Source organism: Dipodomys spectabilis, unplaced genomic scaffold (assembly GCF_019054845.1).
Source record: "Dipodomys spectabilis isolate Male_0828 unplaced genomic scaffold, ASM1905484v1 ptg000001l, whole genome shotgun sequence".
Lineage (NCBI taxonomy): Eukaryota > Metazoa > Chordata > Mammalia > Rodentia > Heteromyidae > Dipodomys > Dipodomys spectabilis.
Genome location: NW_024870678.1, coordinates 20,071,621 through 20,091,661, shown reverse-complemented (window position 1 = coordinate 20,091,661; position 20,041 = coordinate 20,071,621). Strand labels below are relative to the sequence as shown.

The 20,041-nt window shown below is 35.8% G+C and overlaps 1 protein-coding gene across 2 annotated transcripts in view; it reads left to right on the top strand.

The window, feature by feature from the left end:
- Stx7 (syntaxin 7) overlaps nt 1-19,712 on the top strand; it is a 32,065-nt gene extending 12,353 nt beyond the window's left edge. The window contains exons 3-10 of one of the 2 annotated variants that reach the window (XM_042683251.1): nt 9,077-9,146; nt 12,006-12,099; nt 12,787-12,924; nt 14,252-14,304; nt 15,160-15,256; nt 16,615-16,687; nt 18,176-18,258; nt 18,553-19,712. In XM_042683251.1, the coding sequence (XP_042539185.1) occupies nt 9,077-9,146; nt 12,006-12,099; nt 12,787-12,924; nt 14,252-14,304; nt 15,160-15,256; nt 16,615-16,687; nt 18,176-18,258; nt 18,553-18,645 (701 nt within the window). In that variant the 3' untranslated portion in view covers nt 18,646-19,712. The other variant, XM_042683339.1, reaches the window with a different exon arrangement.
- Nucleotides 19,713-20,041: the final 329 nt, after the last annotated feature.

The following is a 20,041-nucleotide window of genomic DNA, read 5'->3' as shown; positions in this document are numbered from 1 at the left end:
TCAAGCCCCATGACTGGCAACAAAACCAAAACAACCAACAATTGACATTTCTAACATAATAAAATCAGAAGTATAAAATAGAAGTATAAGGCTGGGAAGGTGGCTCAGTGGTAGAGCGCTTGCCTTGCATGCATGAGGCCCTGGGTTTGATTTCTCAGCACCACATAAGCAGAAAAAAAAAAAAGCCAGAAGTGGTGCTGTGGCTCAAGTGGTAGAGTGCTAGCCTTGAGCTGAAGAGCTGAGGGACACTGCCCAGGCCCAGAGTTCAGCCTCCACGACCAGGCCCCCCCCCCAAAAAAAAAGTATATATAATTAAGTAACACACAGATTATTAGTATATTGTTCAATGAATTTGCCATCACACCACCACACACATCAAGAAATAGACTATTATGACCGATGACCTCATGATCACACCCCTTCCACATCCCTTTTCTCTTCACGGTTTGTGGAACCTGTCTGAGTAGCTGTAGGCCATTTGCACCTTGACACATGACTGCACTGAAGGGAAGCAGGTGTCTTGGCTTCTGCAAACTTTTCTTTAGAAAGTAGCCTCAGAAGTCAACTAATTTTCCTCAGGATTGAGAGGTGTCTTTTCCTCACACTGGATTGGCCCTTGGAGATGGGAAGGCTGTTGATAAGAAAAAGAAATGTAGAACACATCCCCCTCCCTCCTGAATGCTGTGTGCAGGATCTACTTCTATTACCACACATCTGAAAATAACTGAGTAATTTTCTCCTGCCTAAATTGTTGATATGATGTACAGATAGGTATGAAACTCATTTCTTATGTGGTGGAGTTTTGATGGTGAGTGACAGGTTTTCCTCTCAGTGACTTTCCTTCGTGGTTGAACATGATGGCTGTTTGTGAAGGGATGTGGGGGAATGCTTCCTGTTCATTTTATAAATTAAATATTTAATCCGTGGTGCCAGGTGCTTCAGGAAGCTTTTCCCTTCACTGTTCCCGGCTAAACCATTGAGGCATGGACTTTCTTAACCCTGGTTTGTAAAAGCCCTTACATTTTGGTAGTTGGTGACTTCCCTCCATCTAAGTGCCAGTCCTATGGTGCTGCATGCCAGCTTGTCCATTTCTCTTCATCTGTTCTCTTCGGTTTCCTTAGATGACTGCAGCCTGTAAATTATTCTCCCTGCTTCCCTTCAGGTCTGTCCACAGTCTTCTTCACAAAGTAGCTGAGGCGAACTTTTAAAACTATAAATTAAATCATCTTACCTTACAGCTTAAAACTCACCACTATAGTACTTGTAGTCAAATGTGAATACTCACCCTGCCCATACCATTTTCTAGTCAGATCCCTTTCTCTCTGACATACACCAGGCCTTTCTGCTTCTTGAGGTGACATTTCCCCCACAAAGTCTTTGCACTTGCTCCTCTTTGCTTCAGATGTCTTCCTAGATGTAATGGGCTTCCTAGTCATGTAATGGGCTTCTGTTAGGCATTATTTCTCTCAGCACAAAAGTCAGACGCTCTTTAGCAATAACTTCCCTGAACAGCCATTTTGTTTCCTTCAGTTATTTCCTCACCAGCTTGCTTTTTATATAATGCCTCTATCAAAGTCCTATTATTATTACCTTTTTTGTGTGTTCCCTGCTGAAAAGTCAGTCGCTAAGGGAAGTGTTTTGATATGTCTTAGCTACAAAAGTATTTACACATAATTTTTTAATGAAAGTAAGCTCATGCTATGTGTATTTTTTGTTGCTTGTTTGTATTTCTTTATAGTGGCTGGATTTCTTTATTATTATTAACTAGTCCTTTGTTAATGGACATTTTATTCTAAGACTGTGTGTTAGCAATTTGGGGAGCTTGCCAGTGTATATTTTCTTCACAAATGAATCTCTGAGCTCTGTTTAGGTCAAGTGTAGTGCTGACCATGGGATCAAAGTTCCCAGATGAGTGGGATAAAGCCACACTCTGCAAAGGCCAGGCCTTCATTACTTTTGCTTCCAGTTTACCTTGGAGCAGGTGAATGCGGTGGGTCCCTGCAGCAAAATAAGAGCACTGAATATCTTTGCTAAGACAGACAGCTTGAAGTATTCTGGGCCTTTGGATCCAAGTATTGTTTATGTACAAGTCTTCAGATGGCTTGTTTTATGTTTTATTGTTGAGCACCAGGCCCACAGAATTAACCCTTTGTTAATCTACAGTAGCATGAAACTACCCTAAATTTCTACTTTGTTCACCTTTCTGCCTTTCTGCCTTTGAAGTATCTTGGAAGAAAATCAAGAAGCACTTTAACAATTCTGTATTTGTGACTGCGTTGCAAAAGTGGACATGTCTTGCAGGAATTCTGTGCTGGGAAGCAGAATGCACTTAGAAAACCACAGACATGGCCTCTGAAGGCAGAAGCTTCCAGAGAACTTCTCCACTCTAGACTTGAATAGAAATCCCACAGCTTGTATCAGTGCTTTGACCACCAGGATGATAACCTGCTTCCTGTTCAAGTCACAAGACAGAGCAGGAGACAAGAGAGCACATTGTAAAATAGCCATGATTATTTCAGTAGCTCTTTCAGATTCTCCAGGAAGTGTTTCCTCTTGTGATAGGCTTTGTAGAGTTGCAACATACTTCTGTTCATATACTAAACAGACCAAGTTCACATGATTTTGCTTAGAACACTTTTTCTGGATAACTTACATAATTTTCAACTGACTAGATATTGTAAACGATACCTTTACCTCTGAACCTGTTCAGTGAGCTTGGGTCCAACTCTAAACTTACTAATCATAGAGTCTGTATACAGAGACTTCTAGCATTTCCTAAGTGTTTTCACGTGATTCATCCTGTTTACTACTCTAAACCTTTAATATAGTTAGAGAGGTTAAGAAAAGTTTGTTCCTTTTAACATTGAAGTAGTTTTTTCTTCTTTGTCTTTTCTTCTTCTTTTTTTAACTAGTTCATTACACATGTGTCTCTGATGTGCACCTGGTACATACAGATCACTGTCAGTAGCTGAATCTCCTGTGAGACATAACTTTTTTTAAAATTTTATGTTATTGTAAAGATGCTGTGCAGAGGGATTATAGTTACATGAGTAAGGCAATGAGTACATTATTTGTTCATCATTGTTACTTACCCCTTCCCTTGTTGCTCTCCCACTATCCCTTCCCTCCTCCCTCTCCCACACTCCTCCCCCCCCACCGATGTTGCAAAGTTCATTTCCAGTATACTGTCTGTGGATTTCATTGTTGCAGTGGGTCATCCTGTGTCCTTGTTTCAGCTTGTTGTTATTCCCCTTCCCCTCCCCAGATTACACAAATGTATATACAAGATGCAGATTACTAAAATCAAGGACAGTGACAACGGGGATATACCATAGGGAAGAACATACAAAGGAAACAAAAAAAAAAAATCACACAGTACATTTAAAACAACCACAAAGACCTCTTGTTTCCATGTACTGGGGTTCATTTCACTTAGCATCATCTTATATGGTCATATGTGCATAGCTTTTGAGCTTTTCAGCTCATCTGATAAAATTATCCTATATGTAAACTAATAATTGCAAATAAGGGAAACCATGGGACCTACCTAAATTTCTTTGGGACTGGCTTTCTTCATTTAATATGATTTTTTTCCAAGTCTTTCCATTTCCTAACAAATGGGGCAATGTCATTCTTTCTGATGGAGGGATAGAATTCCATTGTGTATATATACCACATTTTCTTGATCCATTCATCTACTGAGGGGCATCTGGGTTGGTTCCATATCTTAGCTATGGTGAATAATGCTAGAATAAACATAGTTGTGCTGGTAGCTTTAGTATGGCCTTGTTTGTTTTCATTTGGGTAAATGCCCAGAAGTGGGATTGCTGGGTCATAGGGGAGCTCTATGTAGAGTCTTTTGAGGAGCCTCCATACTGCTTTCCAAAGTGATTGAGCAAGTTTACATTCCCACCAACAATGTAGTAGGGCTCCCTTTGGCCATATCCCTTCTAGCATTTGTTGTTATTAGATTTCTTGATTATAGCTATTCTAACTGCATTTCTTTTATGGCTAGAGAAGTTGAGCATTTCTTCATTTGTCTATTGGCCAGTCTTATTTCTTCAGAGAAGACACTCTTGAAATCTTCAGTCCACTTGTTAATGGGGCAGTTGTTTCTTTGAGGATTTGTTTTTGGAAGGTTTAATTTTTTGTGTTCTAAGTATATTTTAGATATGAGACCCTTGTCTGTTGTATGGCTAGTGAAGATCTTTCTATTGATCTTGCTAGCTATGTCCTTTACCATGCAGAAGCTCTGCAGTTTCATGCAATTCCATTTGTCCAACCTTTCTCTGATTGAAATAACTGTCTTATTCCAACTGGCACTACCATTACTATCTCTACAATTCTCATAGCATATTGTGGAATAAGTTATTTTTTCCTCAAGCATGAAGCTATTAAGATACAGTAAGAATATTCTTATTGTTCATTTCTAACTTTCCGAAGAAAAACGTAAACTTCCTACTTCTTTTTTTTTTTTTATCAAGCTCTTACTGTATCCAGTACAAAACGCTTCTACACTGTTGTCCAAGTTCCTGACTGAAATAAGTAGGTTCGCTGTGTGTGACAGTTTAAGCAGTTATAGCTTGGAGAGATTAGGTAAGTTGCTCCAAATCAGCATACAGGAAAGGAAATCAAGCTGATTCTTAAGATGGCTTGATAGTTGGTTTCAAACTGCTCTTCCTCTATGAGGGGTGTGAGACTGAGCTAGAATTAAAAAATTTACTATTACAGTTTTTCTGAGATTGTTGCAATGGCTTGGTTATTTTGTATTGAGTAGAGGTGTTTTCTGCTAAACAGACAGGTAGGTTGGCTATTTAAGGATGCTGTGTCAGGGCCAGTCTGCAGCCCAGAACGCTCACTGTCATCTAGGACATGCTTCAGATATCTGCAGTCCTAGATCCCAACAGGCCTGCAGTTTTATCATCACCTCTCCCCACAAAAAGGACCACCACCTCCCACACCCCCTCCCCTCCAAAGGAAAACCCAAATCTGTCCTAGACGGTATTGTTTCTGAAGATTTCCACTAGATGGCAGCAAACTCCCACAGAGCAGGTTGGCTCTTCAATGCTGACCATGAGGAACCAGGAGACTTGAAATAGTATTACCTTTTTGTTATGAGAAACAAAGTGTATTCTTTAAACCTGCCTTTCTGGAAGTACTTATGCAAAGAATAAAAAGTTGTGGATAATGTAAAATAATTTTATTCTTCTAGACTACATTTTGCTCCCTTAATCTTTACCTATTCAATAACTGTTTCTTAAAGAAGTTGCTTTAGGCTAAAGAATCTCTTTTATAATTTGAAAATTATGTCTTAATTTCCATGTTTTATATTTTTTTTCGCAATTGAATTTATTCTAATTGAAATGAAATATGACTATCTATAAACTCCCAACCCCTAAGAGTAGATTAAAAAAAAAAGACCAGATGGGAGAAACTATAAGGATTCTCACTTTTTTTCCACATCACCATCCTGCTTTCCAGCTGCCTAGGAACCTCTTGTCTTCTGGCTAAGCTTGTTTTTCCTCAAGCAGTTTTTATAGGTCAGCTGGGTTGTATTAAATCCTATGAGCCACTTTTCTAACTTTCTTACTTTCCAAAAGAAAAATTGCTGAATCCCAAACTAGAGAGAAACAAAATAATAGGATAGTAATGCACTAAGTATTTTAGAAAGATGCTTATTGAATATAATGCACAATAACTATCATTTTGTTTAGAAAATGAGCAACAGATGAAAATAACATATTCAAGATAGCATTTATGATGTACTGATAATATGTTTTTTTGTCATCACAGCCCTATGTTGAGACTTAATAACTTAACAACTGCTTAATATATCCAATAGCAGGCTGAGTTGAGCTTATAGATACAAGGTTTAATAGTTTTTGATAATTCAGGGCAAGGATCAGCCAGTCAGCATTTCCCATAAAGGAGAAAACAATAAATATTTTGAAGACCATATTTGTTTCACTTTGTTGTTTTTGGCTTACCACCTCTCCCCCTCCCCACCACCGCCCAGCTTGGAGAGCTATATAAAACCAAGCTATAGGTTCCTGAGGCCATCATTTGCTGACCCAGGTGTTGGAGGTTAATGCCTGTCAGAACTAAAACTTGCCTGTTCAACAGCCAGTTCAGATGTATGTCTTGATCATTTTCAGCTGGACAAGAAATAGCCTCGCTATCTCTAATGGTCTGCGAAGCATACTTTGAACACTGTTGGAAGCATCTCAGCTCAACTCCTTTCAGTTACTTCTTTCAGCTAGACACATTTAGGGTTTGTTTGTTTTTTCTTCACTTTGACAGCTGTCACACACCTGCATTCTGAAATAATATTTTAAAAAGGCTTACTTTCAGTTCTTTAGCACTGAAATAGTCTTGAATAACTGGGAAATCAATATTCTAATTCCATCTCTTTTAGTAAATAGCTGCAGCTTCTTGGATAAATCATTTGTTTGGCTTTCAGTTTCTTAGTTTGTAAAACATAATTGAAAGGATATTTGCTAATACCTTTCCAAATTTCATTTGATAGTTTCAGATTTCTGTTTCCATAGAGCCTTTATACTACACAATGATGCCTTTCCTTCATCCTCAATGTTCTAAGCAAAAGAACATTGTCAAATTAATGCTCATGTCCAAAAATTTCCCCCGTGTCTGGTACATAATGGATATCCAATAAGTCTTCAACCAATGAATGAAGAATAGCAGTACACTTTGTGTTTTCATAACTCATCTCTTATTTATATATGCCTTATTCTTTAGAAACATGTATTACTTCTTACATATATTTTGATCTTTCCAGTGCTGTTTTACAGTTCTGTCATTAAAATATTCATTGTAATTATTGACTTTGAACAACATGATAAATTCTGGAAATAGAAAAATTAGTAAAACTAGTCCTAGGTCTTACTTTTAGGGTTTACTTTCTAGTTGTAGACACTGCCAGATAGTCTGGCCAAGAATGATACCATATCAGAAATTTACACTTATTTGTTTGCTTGTGTGAGAAAGGATCCCACAATTTATCTCAGGATGACATGGGACTCAGTACATAACCCAGGCTGGCATTGAACTCTTGACCCTCTTGACTCGCCTCCTTAGTACTTCACCAAACTTAACTGGTTGTTTATTTTTGATTGCTGTTGCTATAAATTGGCTCATGGCAGTGATAGTATTCATCTCAATCTGAAAAAGGGAATATCAGTGAACCTATATGTGGCATTTATTCCTGTAACCATTGCTAGTGAAGCCTAATTAATTCTAATTACTAATTAAAGTTGATTAAGTGTGTGAAAATTAAATGCTAGTAAGAATGTGGTGAAAATAAATGATAATAAAAATATAAAAAGCAGAAATCTGAATCAGTTAGAAATTTGATAATAAAATTTTTTACAAATATTATAAACATTAGAATCCTCTAGAGTCCTCTAGATTCCTCTAGAATCCTCTATGCCTATTATAAAGTCCTCCAGCCAGGACAGTGTAAAGTATCCATATTAAAACCCAAAATCTGTAGGCCTGTATACAGCAGTCCAATTTAGATCTTTTGAGGTTGAGAGAGAAATATGTAACTAATTATAAACAACCACAGACAAAAATAGCTAACAAAACCTCTCCCTTTCAAAAGGAAAGTTGATCACTACCAATACCGCTCAAAAAAAGAGAAAAGCTAGAACTAATTCTTTGGAAACTAGATGATTGATAGTAGTTGCTATTCTTTACAATTCAGGATTCATATTTTTTCAGCTTTCCTTTCTAAGGTTTTTCAGTGGGTAATCTGCAGTAAGCAAGTTAAACTATATTTTGAAATACTTGTATCATTCTCTTGATCTCATAAATAAATAAGACTACTTTAAAAAAGCATTTAAGGCATATTTAAAAACCCCACTTTAAATAAAAGGAATGGATGAGTTATGTAAAAGTTCTTTGAGATGGATTTTCTGCTTTTTTTCTATTTGACATTTTATGTATATATACATGTGCATGAAACTATGACATGTTTCTTTTTAATTAAAATGGCCATAGACTTCTGCATTAATGAGCTTAACATGAATTTGGAATTATGAGTATTCATCTTGAATTTCTAAATATTTAAAACTTGCAGAAAGATAAATTGTCCTGTGATGAACCGCTTTGCCTGAATTCAGCTATCTGACATTAAACTTTTGTGCATGTGTATACACACATACTTCTTCAAACTTCTTTTCATTGTTTCCACTAATTTTTTATACTTTTTCTTGATTTAGAATCCAGCAAAAGTAATCATGCACTTTACTGGGCTGGGGGCTGCGGGGTTAGCATTTGCTGGGTTGGGGGCTGTGGGGTTAGCACTTGGTGCTTTCATTCTTTAACTTAGCCCTTGCCTTTGTGATCTTGCTGTGCTTTGCTTGCCTGTTTGCTTTTTGTTTTCCTCTGTTTTTATGATACTGAAATTTTACGTCCAAGCTAGTTTTCTTGTACATTATCTCACCAACTAGGTTGGTTTGGTTCCTTCCTTATAATAGGATTCATTTTAGACATTTTGCCAAGAAAAAGAGATGACTTCCTCATTCACATCAGGAAGGTTTTGATGTCCATTTGTCTCTCTGTTAGTGCTAAATTTGTTCATATGTTTTAACCAACAGCTTTATATCTATAGTGTTATTCCCTAGTGTCATCTGTTTCTAATGCTTTGTGGTTGTCTGAATGTCCTTTGATTTTAGCATCTTCTATTTCTCTTAACTGAAGTAGTTTTTTTTTGTTTTGTTTTGTACGTTTTTTTTAAAAATAGTTTTTAGATAGATTATAGATTGTGTAGATCCTACAGATATATTTGCTGTCCTGATAGAATAGGGAAAATAATATTTTTGGATCATAAGTGCAGTTTTACATGTGTTAACACTCACAATCAATTTTCTTTGGAAAATAAATCCATTTTGTTATTAATTGAATTTAAATGAAACTTTTTTCTTGTTATCTCTTGTCTATTGTTATCTCTGCTTTTCTGTCATTTAAAACTGTCTAATTAACCTCACTTCTTTGGACTTAATGATTTCTGTAGCCCTAACATTTTTAACAATTATATATTATTTTCCATTAACAGCTGTAGAAATACAAAGGTCCCTGAACCAACTTGGAACACCTCAAGATTCACCTGAATTGAGGCAACAGCTGTAAGTATCTGAACAACAAAAAATAAGAAACCTATTGCTATGATTATGTTGCCTTTTAAGAGGGCATTTATTAGCAAAAACAATGGAAAGGTAATAAGGTTATTTCTTATCCAAAACATCTGTAACTAGGTTTTATGTAATTTTTGCAGTAGGTAAGTAGGTATTTTTCTTTATTTTAAAGATCTGAGTAACTCTATTGAAGCAAATCATCTTCAGCTAGCATTTTTTATACATTTTAAAAAGTTTTTTTAAACAGCTTTTGAAAAATGAAGACTCTAACCTCTACTTATATAATTTACTGCCAGACTTTTTTTCTTGATTTGGATCTAGTACATTTCCATTTATGTGAGCTATACTACCAAAAGTTTATACTCATATGCTTAAATTCCAAAAAGCTTTACCTTCTTTTTTTTTAAGGGGGTTATAATAATGACATTGTATGTAACATGTCTGAGAAAATTACTCTGCTGAAAACCGTGATAGTATTTTGTGGTATCTTACTGATTTTGCAGTGTTTTTGCAAATCTTCTCTAAAACTGCAACATTGGAGTGAGATATATCAAAAGAATTATTTTCAGTTTGCTTATAAGAAAAACATGACTGTTGGGAGTTTGATGATTTGCACATTATTTAGAACCTCACTTTTAAAAGTTTGGTGCTATAGTAGCTACACATCTCCAAACAACATTAACTATAGAAGGAAATTGCAAAGATGAAGAAATTATAAGTAGTAGCGATTCATTGTTTTACTTTTTGAAGTGGATAGTTGTCAGGATTATAAAAATGCCCCCTCACCCTAATAATTTATTAGACTAAAGTAAAATGAAATAGAGATGTATAATTTACATTTACAGTATTTTGGTAGTCAGTAAGGAAATTCTGGTTATGTGAACTTGATCATTAAGGTCTATTTTAGAACTTCATCTATACTGTTACTTCCAAAGATTTACAAAAGCATATCAAGAATATGTTAATTAAGTAGAGATATAAATTGGTTGCAATTCTTTAATTTGTTCAACACAAATATCTGTACTTAAGCGTGTTACAGAATTTCTTTGTTATGGCCAGTCCATGTTTAAAATATGAAATAGTATATATGAGAGGCACCAATGTGTAATTCATGAAACATCTCTTTAATACAAGATTATTTTATTTAGTGTCAAGTTTTTTCAGTCAGTTTTTTTAACTTCCTAAGATCGCCAGAGAAAGGCAAGTATGGATATAATTAACTTTTTTTTTCATTTTTTTTCTTCTTGTTTTTGTGCCAGTTCTTGGGCTTGAACTCAGGGCTTGGTCACAGTCCTTGACTTTCTTTGCCGAAGCCTAGTGCTCTACCACTTGAGCCACATGCCACATCTCTACTTCCAGCTTTATTTTTGGTGGTTCACTGGAGATAAGAGCCTAATCGACTGTCCTGCCTAGGCTGGCTTTAGATCTTGATCCTCAAATCTTAGCCTTCTGAGTAGCTAGGATTATAAGGTACCCAACACAATTTACTTTTTTTAGTTGTATTTACTTCTCTTTACAAGGATATGTTATTTTTTTCCATAGTAAGCTTAAATAATAGTAACTTTGGAGACAGGCAGAGTGGTTTGTGCCTGTAATCTCTGTACTTGGGAGGCTAAAGCAGAAGGATCATTGAGTTCAAGGCCAACCTGTGCTACATACTAAGACCTTGTCTCATAAAATGAGATAATAATAAATAATAATCATTTATAATGTTATATAATGGGACATAATATACTATAGAGTATATAATATACTATATTATTATGTATAATTATATGCAATATATAATTTGTTGTATACTATGTTAATTGAATAATTATTGCTGTCAAATAATACTGTTATTTATGATAATTCAGTAATAATTTATTATTGTACATATACGAATATCACCTTTCTCCTGTTTTTTTCTTACATAGCTGTGGAATATAAATGTCCACAGAGAAACAGAGACCAGATGTCCCTAAAACATTGGTAGACCTTTACTTGTTCAAGTGACCTCCCAAAACAGGGATACAGATAAAAGGCTCCTGCACTTCCCATATCTCAAACAGAAAAGACCAGACAGCCCACAGTCTCTAAGTTAAATTCTTTCTGGCTTGAGTCATCTGCAGTTCTAAATGGCTGCCGATCTTTATTTCTGTGGCTTGGTTGTCATAGATCATTGAAGAGCTTTCTATATCATATTATACTTAGGTTTATCAAGAAATAAGATCAGAAGATTTCAATTTGATAGAAGAAATTTAGGACCAATTTATAAAAGTACAGGTAGTTTTATAATGGACAGCTTCAAACTACAAATACTTTCATTAAAAAGTTTGTGGGGTGGTGCTGGTGCTGGTGGTAGGGGTGATACTTGGATTTGAAGTCAGACTTCATGCTTGCTAAATAGGCACTTTGCCACTTGGATCATATCTTCAGCCCATTCTGTTCTGGTAATTTTTGAGATGGTCTCTCCCTCAGCTAGCCTGAACCTGCGTTCTGTATAGTGGGGACCAGTCTACGATGAGAGGTGTATACCACCATACCAGCTTTTTCTGTTGGAATGGGGTCTAGCCACAGTTTTTTCAACCTGTCAGGCTTGCATGCAACCAGGATCCTCCCACTCAACTTCCCACAAAGTTGCTTTTGGTCAAATGGGTTTTGCAAGCTTCTTGCTTGAGTTGGCCTTGAACCACAATGCTCTTGATTGCCATTTCCTGAATAGCTACGATTATGGGTGGAGAGCTACAATGCTCAGTTTAAAAAGTGAGTTTTCTAGAACTATTCATCAGAATTGAATCAAAGTGGCAGAGTTGTAGTTTAAGAAAACATATTAGTTCTTTGGCTGTAATGCATGTTTTTTCACTTTAGGCAACAGAAGCAGCAGTATACTAACCAGCTTGCCAAAGACACAGATAAGTACATTAAAGAGTTTGGATCTCTGCCCACCACCCCCAGTGAACAGGTATTAAGCTTTAAGACACATAGTTGATATATTGGATGTGGAAGAAATTAAATGCATTGTAGGATCTTTGAACTGTGAAGCTAGAAAGGAAATTAGAGGATTAAAAAAATTGTATTTGAGATTAGTTCCCAGAACATAAAACTATATTTAGTTACTCAGGTAATCTCTAGTGTTCCAATAAAGTGAATGTTATTTTCATGTAGTTACCCTGACCCATAATTAACTGAGTGCTGAGAAAATGCTTCCTGAGTAATTACTTCCAACCTTGCAGGGCTGATTCCATGCAGCATGCACATACATTCAGTGTGCCTTAGGGTATACATTTATCTCCTTGCTTACTTAATGGAAGCTACTACTTAGGTAAGAGTCTATGGTTTTATTTGCTTAAATAAAAGAACTACTTTAAAATGACCTCAAAATCATGACCTGTTTCTTTTAGCAGCTTTGAAAGTGTACAGTGATAAATTCCGCAAGATGAACCTTTTGCCTCAAGATAAATATGCACAGTACTTACAGTATTTGAACATACTGTCAGAATGTTACTTAGACTCAATCAGTAAGTTTCTGTAATTGAGAGTGAGTGAGAAACCCAGGTTTAAAATATCAGCTAGTGATAAAACAACTATTGCCAAGCGTATTGAACTTCACAGCTTGATTCTAGTAGGCCTTTTTCTTCCTTTCCTCCAGCGTCAGAGGAAAATACAGAAGGATCGCTTAGTGGCTGAATTTACAACATCACTGACAAACTTTCAGAAAGTTCAGAGGCAAGCTGCTGAGAGAGAAAAAGAATTCGTTGCTCGAGTGAGAGCCAGTTCAAGAGTATCTGTAAGTATTTTAAACAGCATTGTAAAGATAAACCTGATACTCTCTAAGGAACCCATAGAGGTCTACATTAGGATGATTGTGTGTGTGTGTGTGTGTGTGCACACGCGTGTGTGTGTGTGTGCATGCGTGCACGCATGCGTGTAGGCACTAGGACTTGAGTTCAGGGCTTCATTTTCTTACTCAGCTTTTTCAGTCACAACTAAGCTATATATCCAGTCTGACATTTCGTTGGTTAGTTGATGTCAGTCTTACAGATTTTTCTTTCTTGGCTGGCTTTGAACCATGATCCTCTATGTCTTAACCTCCTGAGTAGCTATGAGTATAGGCGGGAGCCACTAATGACTAGCTGTTGGAATGATTTTTTTTTTTTAGGTCATAGAGATCTGTGAATATCTTGGACTTCCAAGATACTCCAACTAAGTACTTATTACCTGGTTATTCTGCTCAAATTTTTAAAAAGGATGATGGTTATATATTACTGTAGCTACCTGGATCCATGACTAGAGCAGATCACAGATTACATAAAAACTTGAAACCTACATTATCAAGAAAGACTATAAAGTCAGGTGCCGGTGGCTCCCGCCTGTAATCCTAGCTATCCAGGAGGCTGAGATCTGAGGATTGAGGTTCAAAGCCAGCCTGGGTAGAAAAGTCTGTGAGACTCTTTATCTCCAATAAGCCACCAGAAAACCAAAAGTGGTGCTGTGGTTCAAGTGGTAGAGCACTTGCCTTGAGCTGAAGAGCTCAGGGATAGCACACAGGCCCAGAGTTCAAGCCCCATGACCGACAGAAAAAAAAAAAAAGAATATAGACTTGGTACTGAGGCTTTATATATGTATGCAGGTGAGAGCAGACAGCCCACTCCCATTATATGAAAATGAAGATGAACCAAATGAATAGCTTGTGGGAATATTGAGAATGAACATGAGCCTTGAGAAAATAAGTGAAAGGAGAATTTCAAGTGGAACTTTAATTAATCTAATTTTAGATTCCCTTTGAGACTATCAGACATTGTTCCTTATTCTTTCATATTGAGATTTTACTGCTATTACGTTTTAGCCAAATAATACTATTTGGCCCTTAGCAACATTTAATGTACTCCTTCTTTGTCAGCATAGGATGTAATTCCTTGAAACAGTTAAACTTGAAAATTAGAACAGGGACACATACACACATGTACACTTTGTCAAACATGCACACACACATACATATACATATATGTGTGTATATATTAATATTTAGATGATTTTAAGAGAAAATATAAATATTTTTACTGTTCCTGTTTTATTTGCTCCTTCTTAATCCATCTTGTTACTAAATTATTCAGGGCAGTTTTTCTGAAGACGTTTCAAAAGAAAAGAATCTCGTATCTTGGGAAAGGTAAGAAATGCAAAACATTTTTTTTTTTTTAGGTCCGGTCATGGGGACTGAACTCTGGGCCTGGGCGCTGTCCTTCAGCTCTTCAGCTCAAGGCTAGCGCTCTACCACTTGAGCCACAGCGCCACTTCCGGCTTTTTTTTTTTTTTTTTTTTGCTTATGTGGTGCTGAGGAATCGAACCCAGGGCCTCATGCATGCAAGGCAAGCGCTCTACCACTGAGCCACCTTCCCAGCCCCAGAAATGCAAAACATTTTAAAGATCAAAGATAACTTTTCTGATTTTTACCATTATAGACCCTGGAGTAGAATTAAAGCATTCCATATACTACAGCATTAATATCCTGGAAATTCTTTTAAATAATTATATAAAATAGTTTTTATAAGATAAAATATTTTTTATAAAGTAGAAAAGTAAATTACCTATATAAACATGTACTGACCTAATTTTTTTTTTGTCAGTTGTGGGGCTTGAACTCTGGGCCTGGGCACTGTCCTTCAGCTCTTCAGCTCAAGGCTAGTGCTCTACCACTTGAGCCACAGCTCTACTTCAGCTTTTTCTTTTTATGTGGTGCTGAGGAATGGAACCCATGGCCTCATGTATGCAAGGCAAGCACTCTTCCACTGAACCACCTTCCCAGACCCCTGACTGACTTAATTTTTCATATTGATTGTTCTCTTAAATTAGGCTTAAGTAAGTCTAAAATAATGAAGAGAATGAAAACTGAATAAAATTTGGGCAATATATGCATTATATTCTTAGCACTTTTTAAGATAAGCAGTACCCATTGGAAGACCAAAATAATTAATAGCTATGTCTTAAATAGGAAATAAGTCCTTGATTCTGTGTTTTTTATTAGCCCAGCACAACCTCAGGTGCAGGTACAGGATGAAGAAATCACAGAGGATGACCTGCGCCTTATCCATGAGAGAGAGTCTTCTATCAGGCAACTTGAAGTAAGCCTCCCTTGTAAACTCAGGCTACTGCCCTGCCCTTAGTGAGTCTGCTTACAGTGCATAGAAGGGGAAGGGGTTGGAGAAAGAAACTAGCCTTTCATTCTGTAGCACTTCTAGTGTATAAGTTGAATTCTAGGATAACAGAGCATACTTCCCCTTATCCCAAATGTCTTTTTAATTCTGTTGTCATCTACAAGTCACCTTAGGACCAGTCTAGAGATTTTGGTCTGTCAAGGGAAATTGAATGACATCCTGTGACACATCATAACATCTTACCTATATAATTAAGCCCTTTTAAGTGACTTTACAAATTTTATTTCTGTTTGGTATGTGTTTGATATCAGAGAGGCCTAAGGATTTATTAAGTCTGATATCCTGTGGAATCCTTCTAGTTCCTAGAAGGTGGACCACTAATTGCTAACAATAGCTATAATTTTTTGAGGGTCTTCTATAAGCCAGGCATGTTGTGATTCATTCTTTATATTAATTACTTCAGTTAGTTTACATAAAAGCTGTGTTAATTAGTTAACCTAATTACTTTATAGAGGAGGAAAATAATACGTGTGAATACGTAAACTTCACGGCTAATAGAAATAAAACATTTAAACTTCGCTTGTTAGTTGGACAAAATAAGTCATTTATTGAATGAAACTTATGACATTATAAAGTCAAATCCATTTATTATTTATCTGGTACTGAAATTCATAACTTTATTAATCAATTATAAAATTTATTGATGTAGGACTTAAAATTTTAGCTAGTATTTTATTTTTAAATTATCAAATATATACATTTTTACATAGAAATATGCCATAAGAATGTTCTAGTGGTATGAATAACCAATGTTGTTTAGTAAATGCCTAGTATATTCCAAGTTCTTGTAACAACTGGGTTAGGTGAATTACCTTATCTCATTAATCTTCTTCTAGTTCTTTAAAGCATAAAGTTACTGATAGATTTCTCTTTCAATATAAGCCTCTAGAACTATAAATTTCCCTCTGAAAACTATTTTTAGAGTGTCTCATTTTTAAAAAATGAATATTTTTACTGTTCTAAACAGACATTGCTTGTGATAACGTAACTGTCAAATTGCATAAAATAAATTGAGTGATCCATGTCCCTCTTTTGTTTGCATCCTACTTCAGTTAGTATTTTAAATGCCACAAATTTGTTTTTGAGTCTTAGTGTTTGTTGTTAGGATTGTTTATAGTGAAATAGTTTCCTGTTATTTCTAAATTTTGCATTAGAACCCTAAAGTGCGAGATTTTTTGTTGTTGTTATATGCCTTTTTAAAAATCGCTTTCTCTTTCTCGGGACTGAATTTCTGTTAATCAATAAGTATGTGCCTTTTTTCTTAGGCTGATATTATGGACATTAATGAAATATTTAAAGACTTAGGAATGATGATTCATGAACAAGGAGATGTGATTGGTGAGTCTTAAGGATTTACATTGCCTAGGGTGGGAGGAAGTTACATGCAGCAGCTTAGTTAGGCAACAGTAATTTTTTTTGTTGGTTTGTTAGTTTTTCACTCTATGTTGGGTGGTCTGGGATTAAAAGCATAGTGTTTACAACCAGCCTCATCACCCAAGGCAGTTTCTAAAACCCCAGTTGCAAGCCTGCTGGTTAACTCGAGCAGCTTCATGTATTTCAGAGCCCCCAATTTAATCAAGGCCTACTGCTGCTCAGATGTTAGAAAGCATCATCACTCCAGCTCACGCCCAGGGTTTCCCTCTCACCCTAGTTCAATTCTCATTCCTTGAGGACTTTGAGTGAAACTTGTATTTGCGCTTTCATATTCTATCTTGTCTTTTAGGTATAGGGAATAGATAGCTATTTGCCTGATCACTCCCATAGTTTTTTCTGTTGTTTTTTGTTTTTGGTAGATGAAAGATTTTTCTTATGCTAGAAATTTTTCAAAAGAATTCTTTTAAAAAATCCATCTAAGTTTAAATGTTAGTTTTCAGTTAAGGTCTAATTGTCAGCACTGATCAGGATCCATATTATTATTATTATTATTATTTTACCATTTTGAGATATGGTGGACAGATTTTTCCCTGGTGGTGATCAGAATCTTTGGTTGTGGAAGGAGAGGGTTTGTTTGATCTTCTCTGTTTGCACATTAGTCTTGATAAGAAGAAGCTGTGGAGTTACAGATTTGTGCTGAGCGGTGGACCTGGAGTTGCTTTGCGATGGAGATAACCAGAGTTCTCCCTTATACGTGCATATTGTTTGGATTACTCTAGAAATGTAATAACTAGGATGGCTAGGATTCTTAGCAGAGGATCACAACAGCTCAACAGCTAGATGCATATGACCATATAAAATGATGCTTATTGAAATGAACTCCAACAAATGGAAACAAGAGCTTTTTCTAGTATACTGTTTGCAGTTATTTCTTTCTCCCTCCATCCTCTGTTTAGTTTATTCCCTCTTGTCACTGTTTTTGATTTCTGTACCCTTTTAACTTGTATATAAGTTTATCTGATTTGGGGGAGGGAAGGGGAATCACAGAAATGATGGGACAAAGGGTGAACCAATGCAACAATGATACTAGATACTGTGTTGGAAATGAACTTTATAACTTGTGGAGGGCAGGAAGCGGGGCGGGGGGTGCTGGGGAGGGATGGGAAATGGGAGAAAATGAGAGAGGGTTAACACTGTTCAAAAAGCAGTGTACTCATTGCCTTACTTAATGTAACTATACCCACACTGTACATCACCTTTACAATAACATTTTTTAAAAAAGAAGTGGTATAAGGAAGAATTTTACCCAGCTGTAAACTTTGTGATTCGTTACTGTTAAGCGCTTTGAGTAATGAACATATACAACAACCTTGAATGAAATTTGTGACTTATTGCTAGAACCTCAGTTAATATTTAGCAGTTTTATATATATGAGTGTGTTTTATTTTAAAGATAGCATAGAAGCTAATGTAGAAAATGCAGAGGTACACGTTCAACAGGCAAATCAACAGCTGTCAAGAGCAGCAGATTATCAGGTAATGTTAGCTCTCATAAATTTTTTGTAACCTATAAAGTTAACGTAAAGTAGGGGGGGGTGTTAAAGTAGTCATATATGTTAATTTTGAAACCCCACCGAAGAGAAATCAGAAATATACTAGCCACTTTAATATTGGTGTTAGAGAATTTTATAAAGCAAAAAAAGTAACTAGAAATTTGATGTCAATAAGTTCCAGTTTATGTCAGTCTAGAAATGCACCAAATTATTTTCATTTGCTATAGAGATACTTCACTGAACCTGTGAACGTGTTTTTTTGTTTTTGCATTTGCAGCGCAAATCCAGAAAAACCTTGTGCATCATCGTGCTTATCCTTGTTATTGGAGTTGTGATTATCGGTGCCATCGTATGGGGATTGAAAAGCTAAAACTGTTGCACTACATTCTTTAAATTATGTAGGAGACCCCTGCAATCATGTTTTTATTATTACTGTTTTAAAGCTGTTGCTTAATGGATGGTTCCCATACTTCGTTATTTTTATTGGTGGGGTTCCTTTGGAGAAAATATGGTATTTTCTAATACTGAGAGTTTTTCTAAATATCATTGCTGGCATGACTTCCATGCTTTTTGATTCAATAACTGATAGTGTTCTGCCCAACTGTACATAACTTTCATTTATAATTTATTTCTCCTGTTTGACTTAGTTTTTGAAATTAGTAAATGAAAAACGGTATGTGTTCTATATCTCTGTCACTGCTTAACATGCAACCAGATTTTTGTGTTACTTTAATTCAAATTCTCAGATTAAAATTTTATTTGGCCAGCAGAGAAAATATTCTCAATAACTTAAAAGCTAACATGTCTGTTTATATATTTCCTGTGGTTCATAATAGCCTATGTTGTTTAACTTTTACTGTTGAATTTCTTTGAATAAAATCAATGTATCATTTCCTAGTATATCTCCTGTACCTGTAAAGCATTTGCTGTAGATTGCCTAGATTACACGTGGTCTATTTAAAGTCTGATGTTTACTAGGGATGATGAAGTCATTTGGAAGTTGGATTCTAAAGATCCCAACCTGTTTTTCACTGATATTAAAAATACATTATTTACTTTCCTTTATGTTCTGTAGAATAATGATTATACAACATATCTTCGGATGTGACTTAAAGGAAATAGCTTTCCCACGATTATACTTTTTCAGCCTAACACTTAAAATTTAGTGTTTATACTGAGTACCATTTTGTACCATCCTTCATTAGGAAACGAATGTTTACCAGTTAACTCACTTGCCTTTTTAAGTCAATATTGTTTGAATGCATGAAAAAAAGGATGATCTTAGTTTATCATTTGAATTTTATAATGTTCTTATAGCAGTTTGATATTGAAGGCAGTGTTTCATGTGGTGAACTTTGAGACTTTCAGTGGGAACAAATGGAATATTAACTATTAAATTGTATGTTTGAAACCAAAATAAAGATGATTTAAAAGGTGTATGGGCAGATCTGTTTCTTGAGGACTCTGATTCTAGAGGGCAGATCAAAGTTCCTCTCACACTTTGGAACTTGAAATCTGAGCACTGGAGTCACAGCGCCATCCTCTGGCCAGATAGACTGCATCTTTTTAGATCACTGGTGTACTCAAACTTTATTTTGGGGACTCTGCCTGGATGCTAAACAAAGATTATTTTCCTTCAGTTGATTTTGCAGAGTCTGTAGACTCCATGAAGCAATATCTCATTAACCAAGTCAAAAAGACCGGAACTTTTCCTCCTTAATGTTTAACTACTTTTATTTTTCAATATGTAAACAAACAAAAACCTA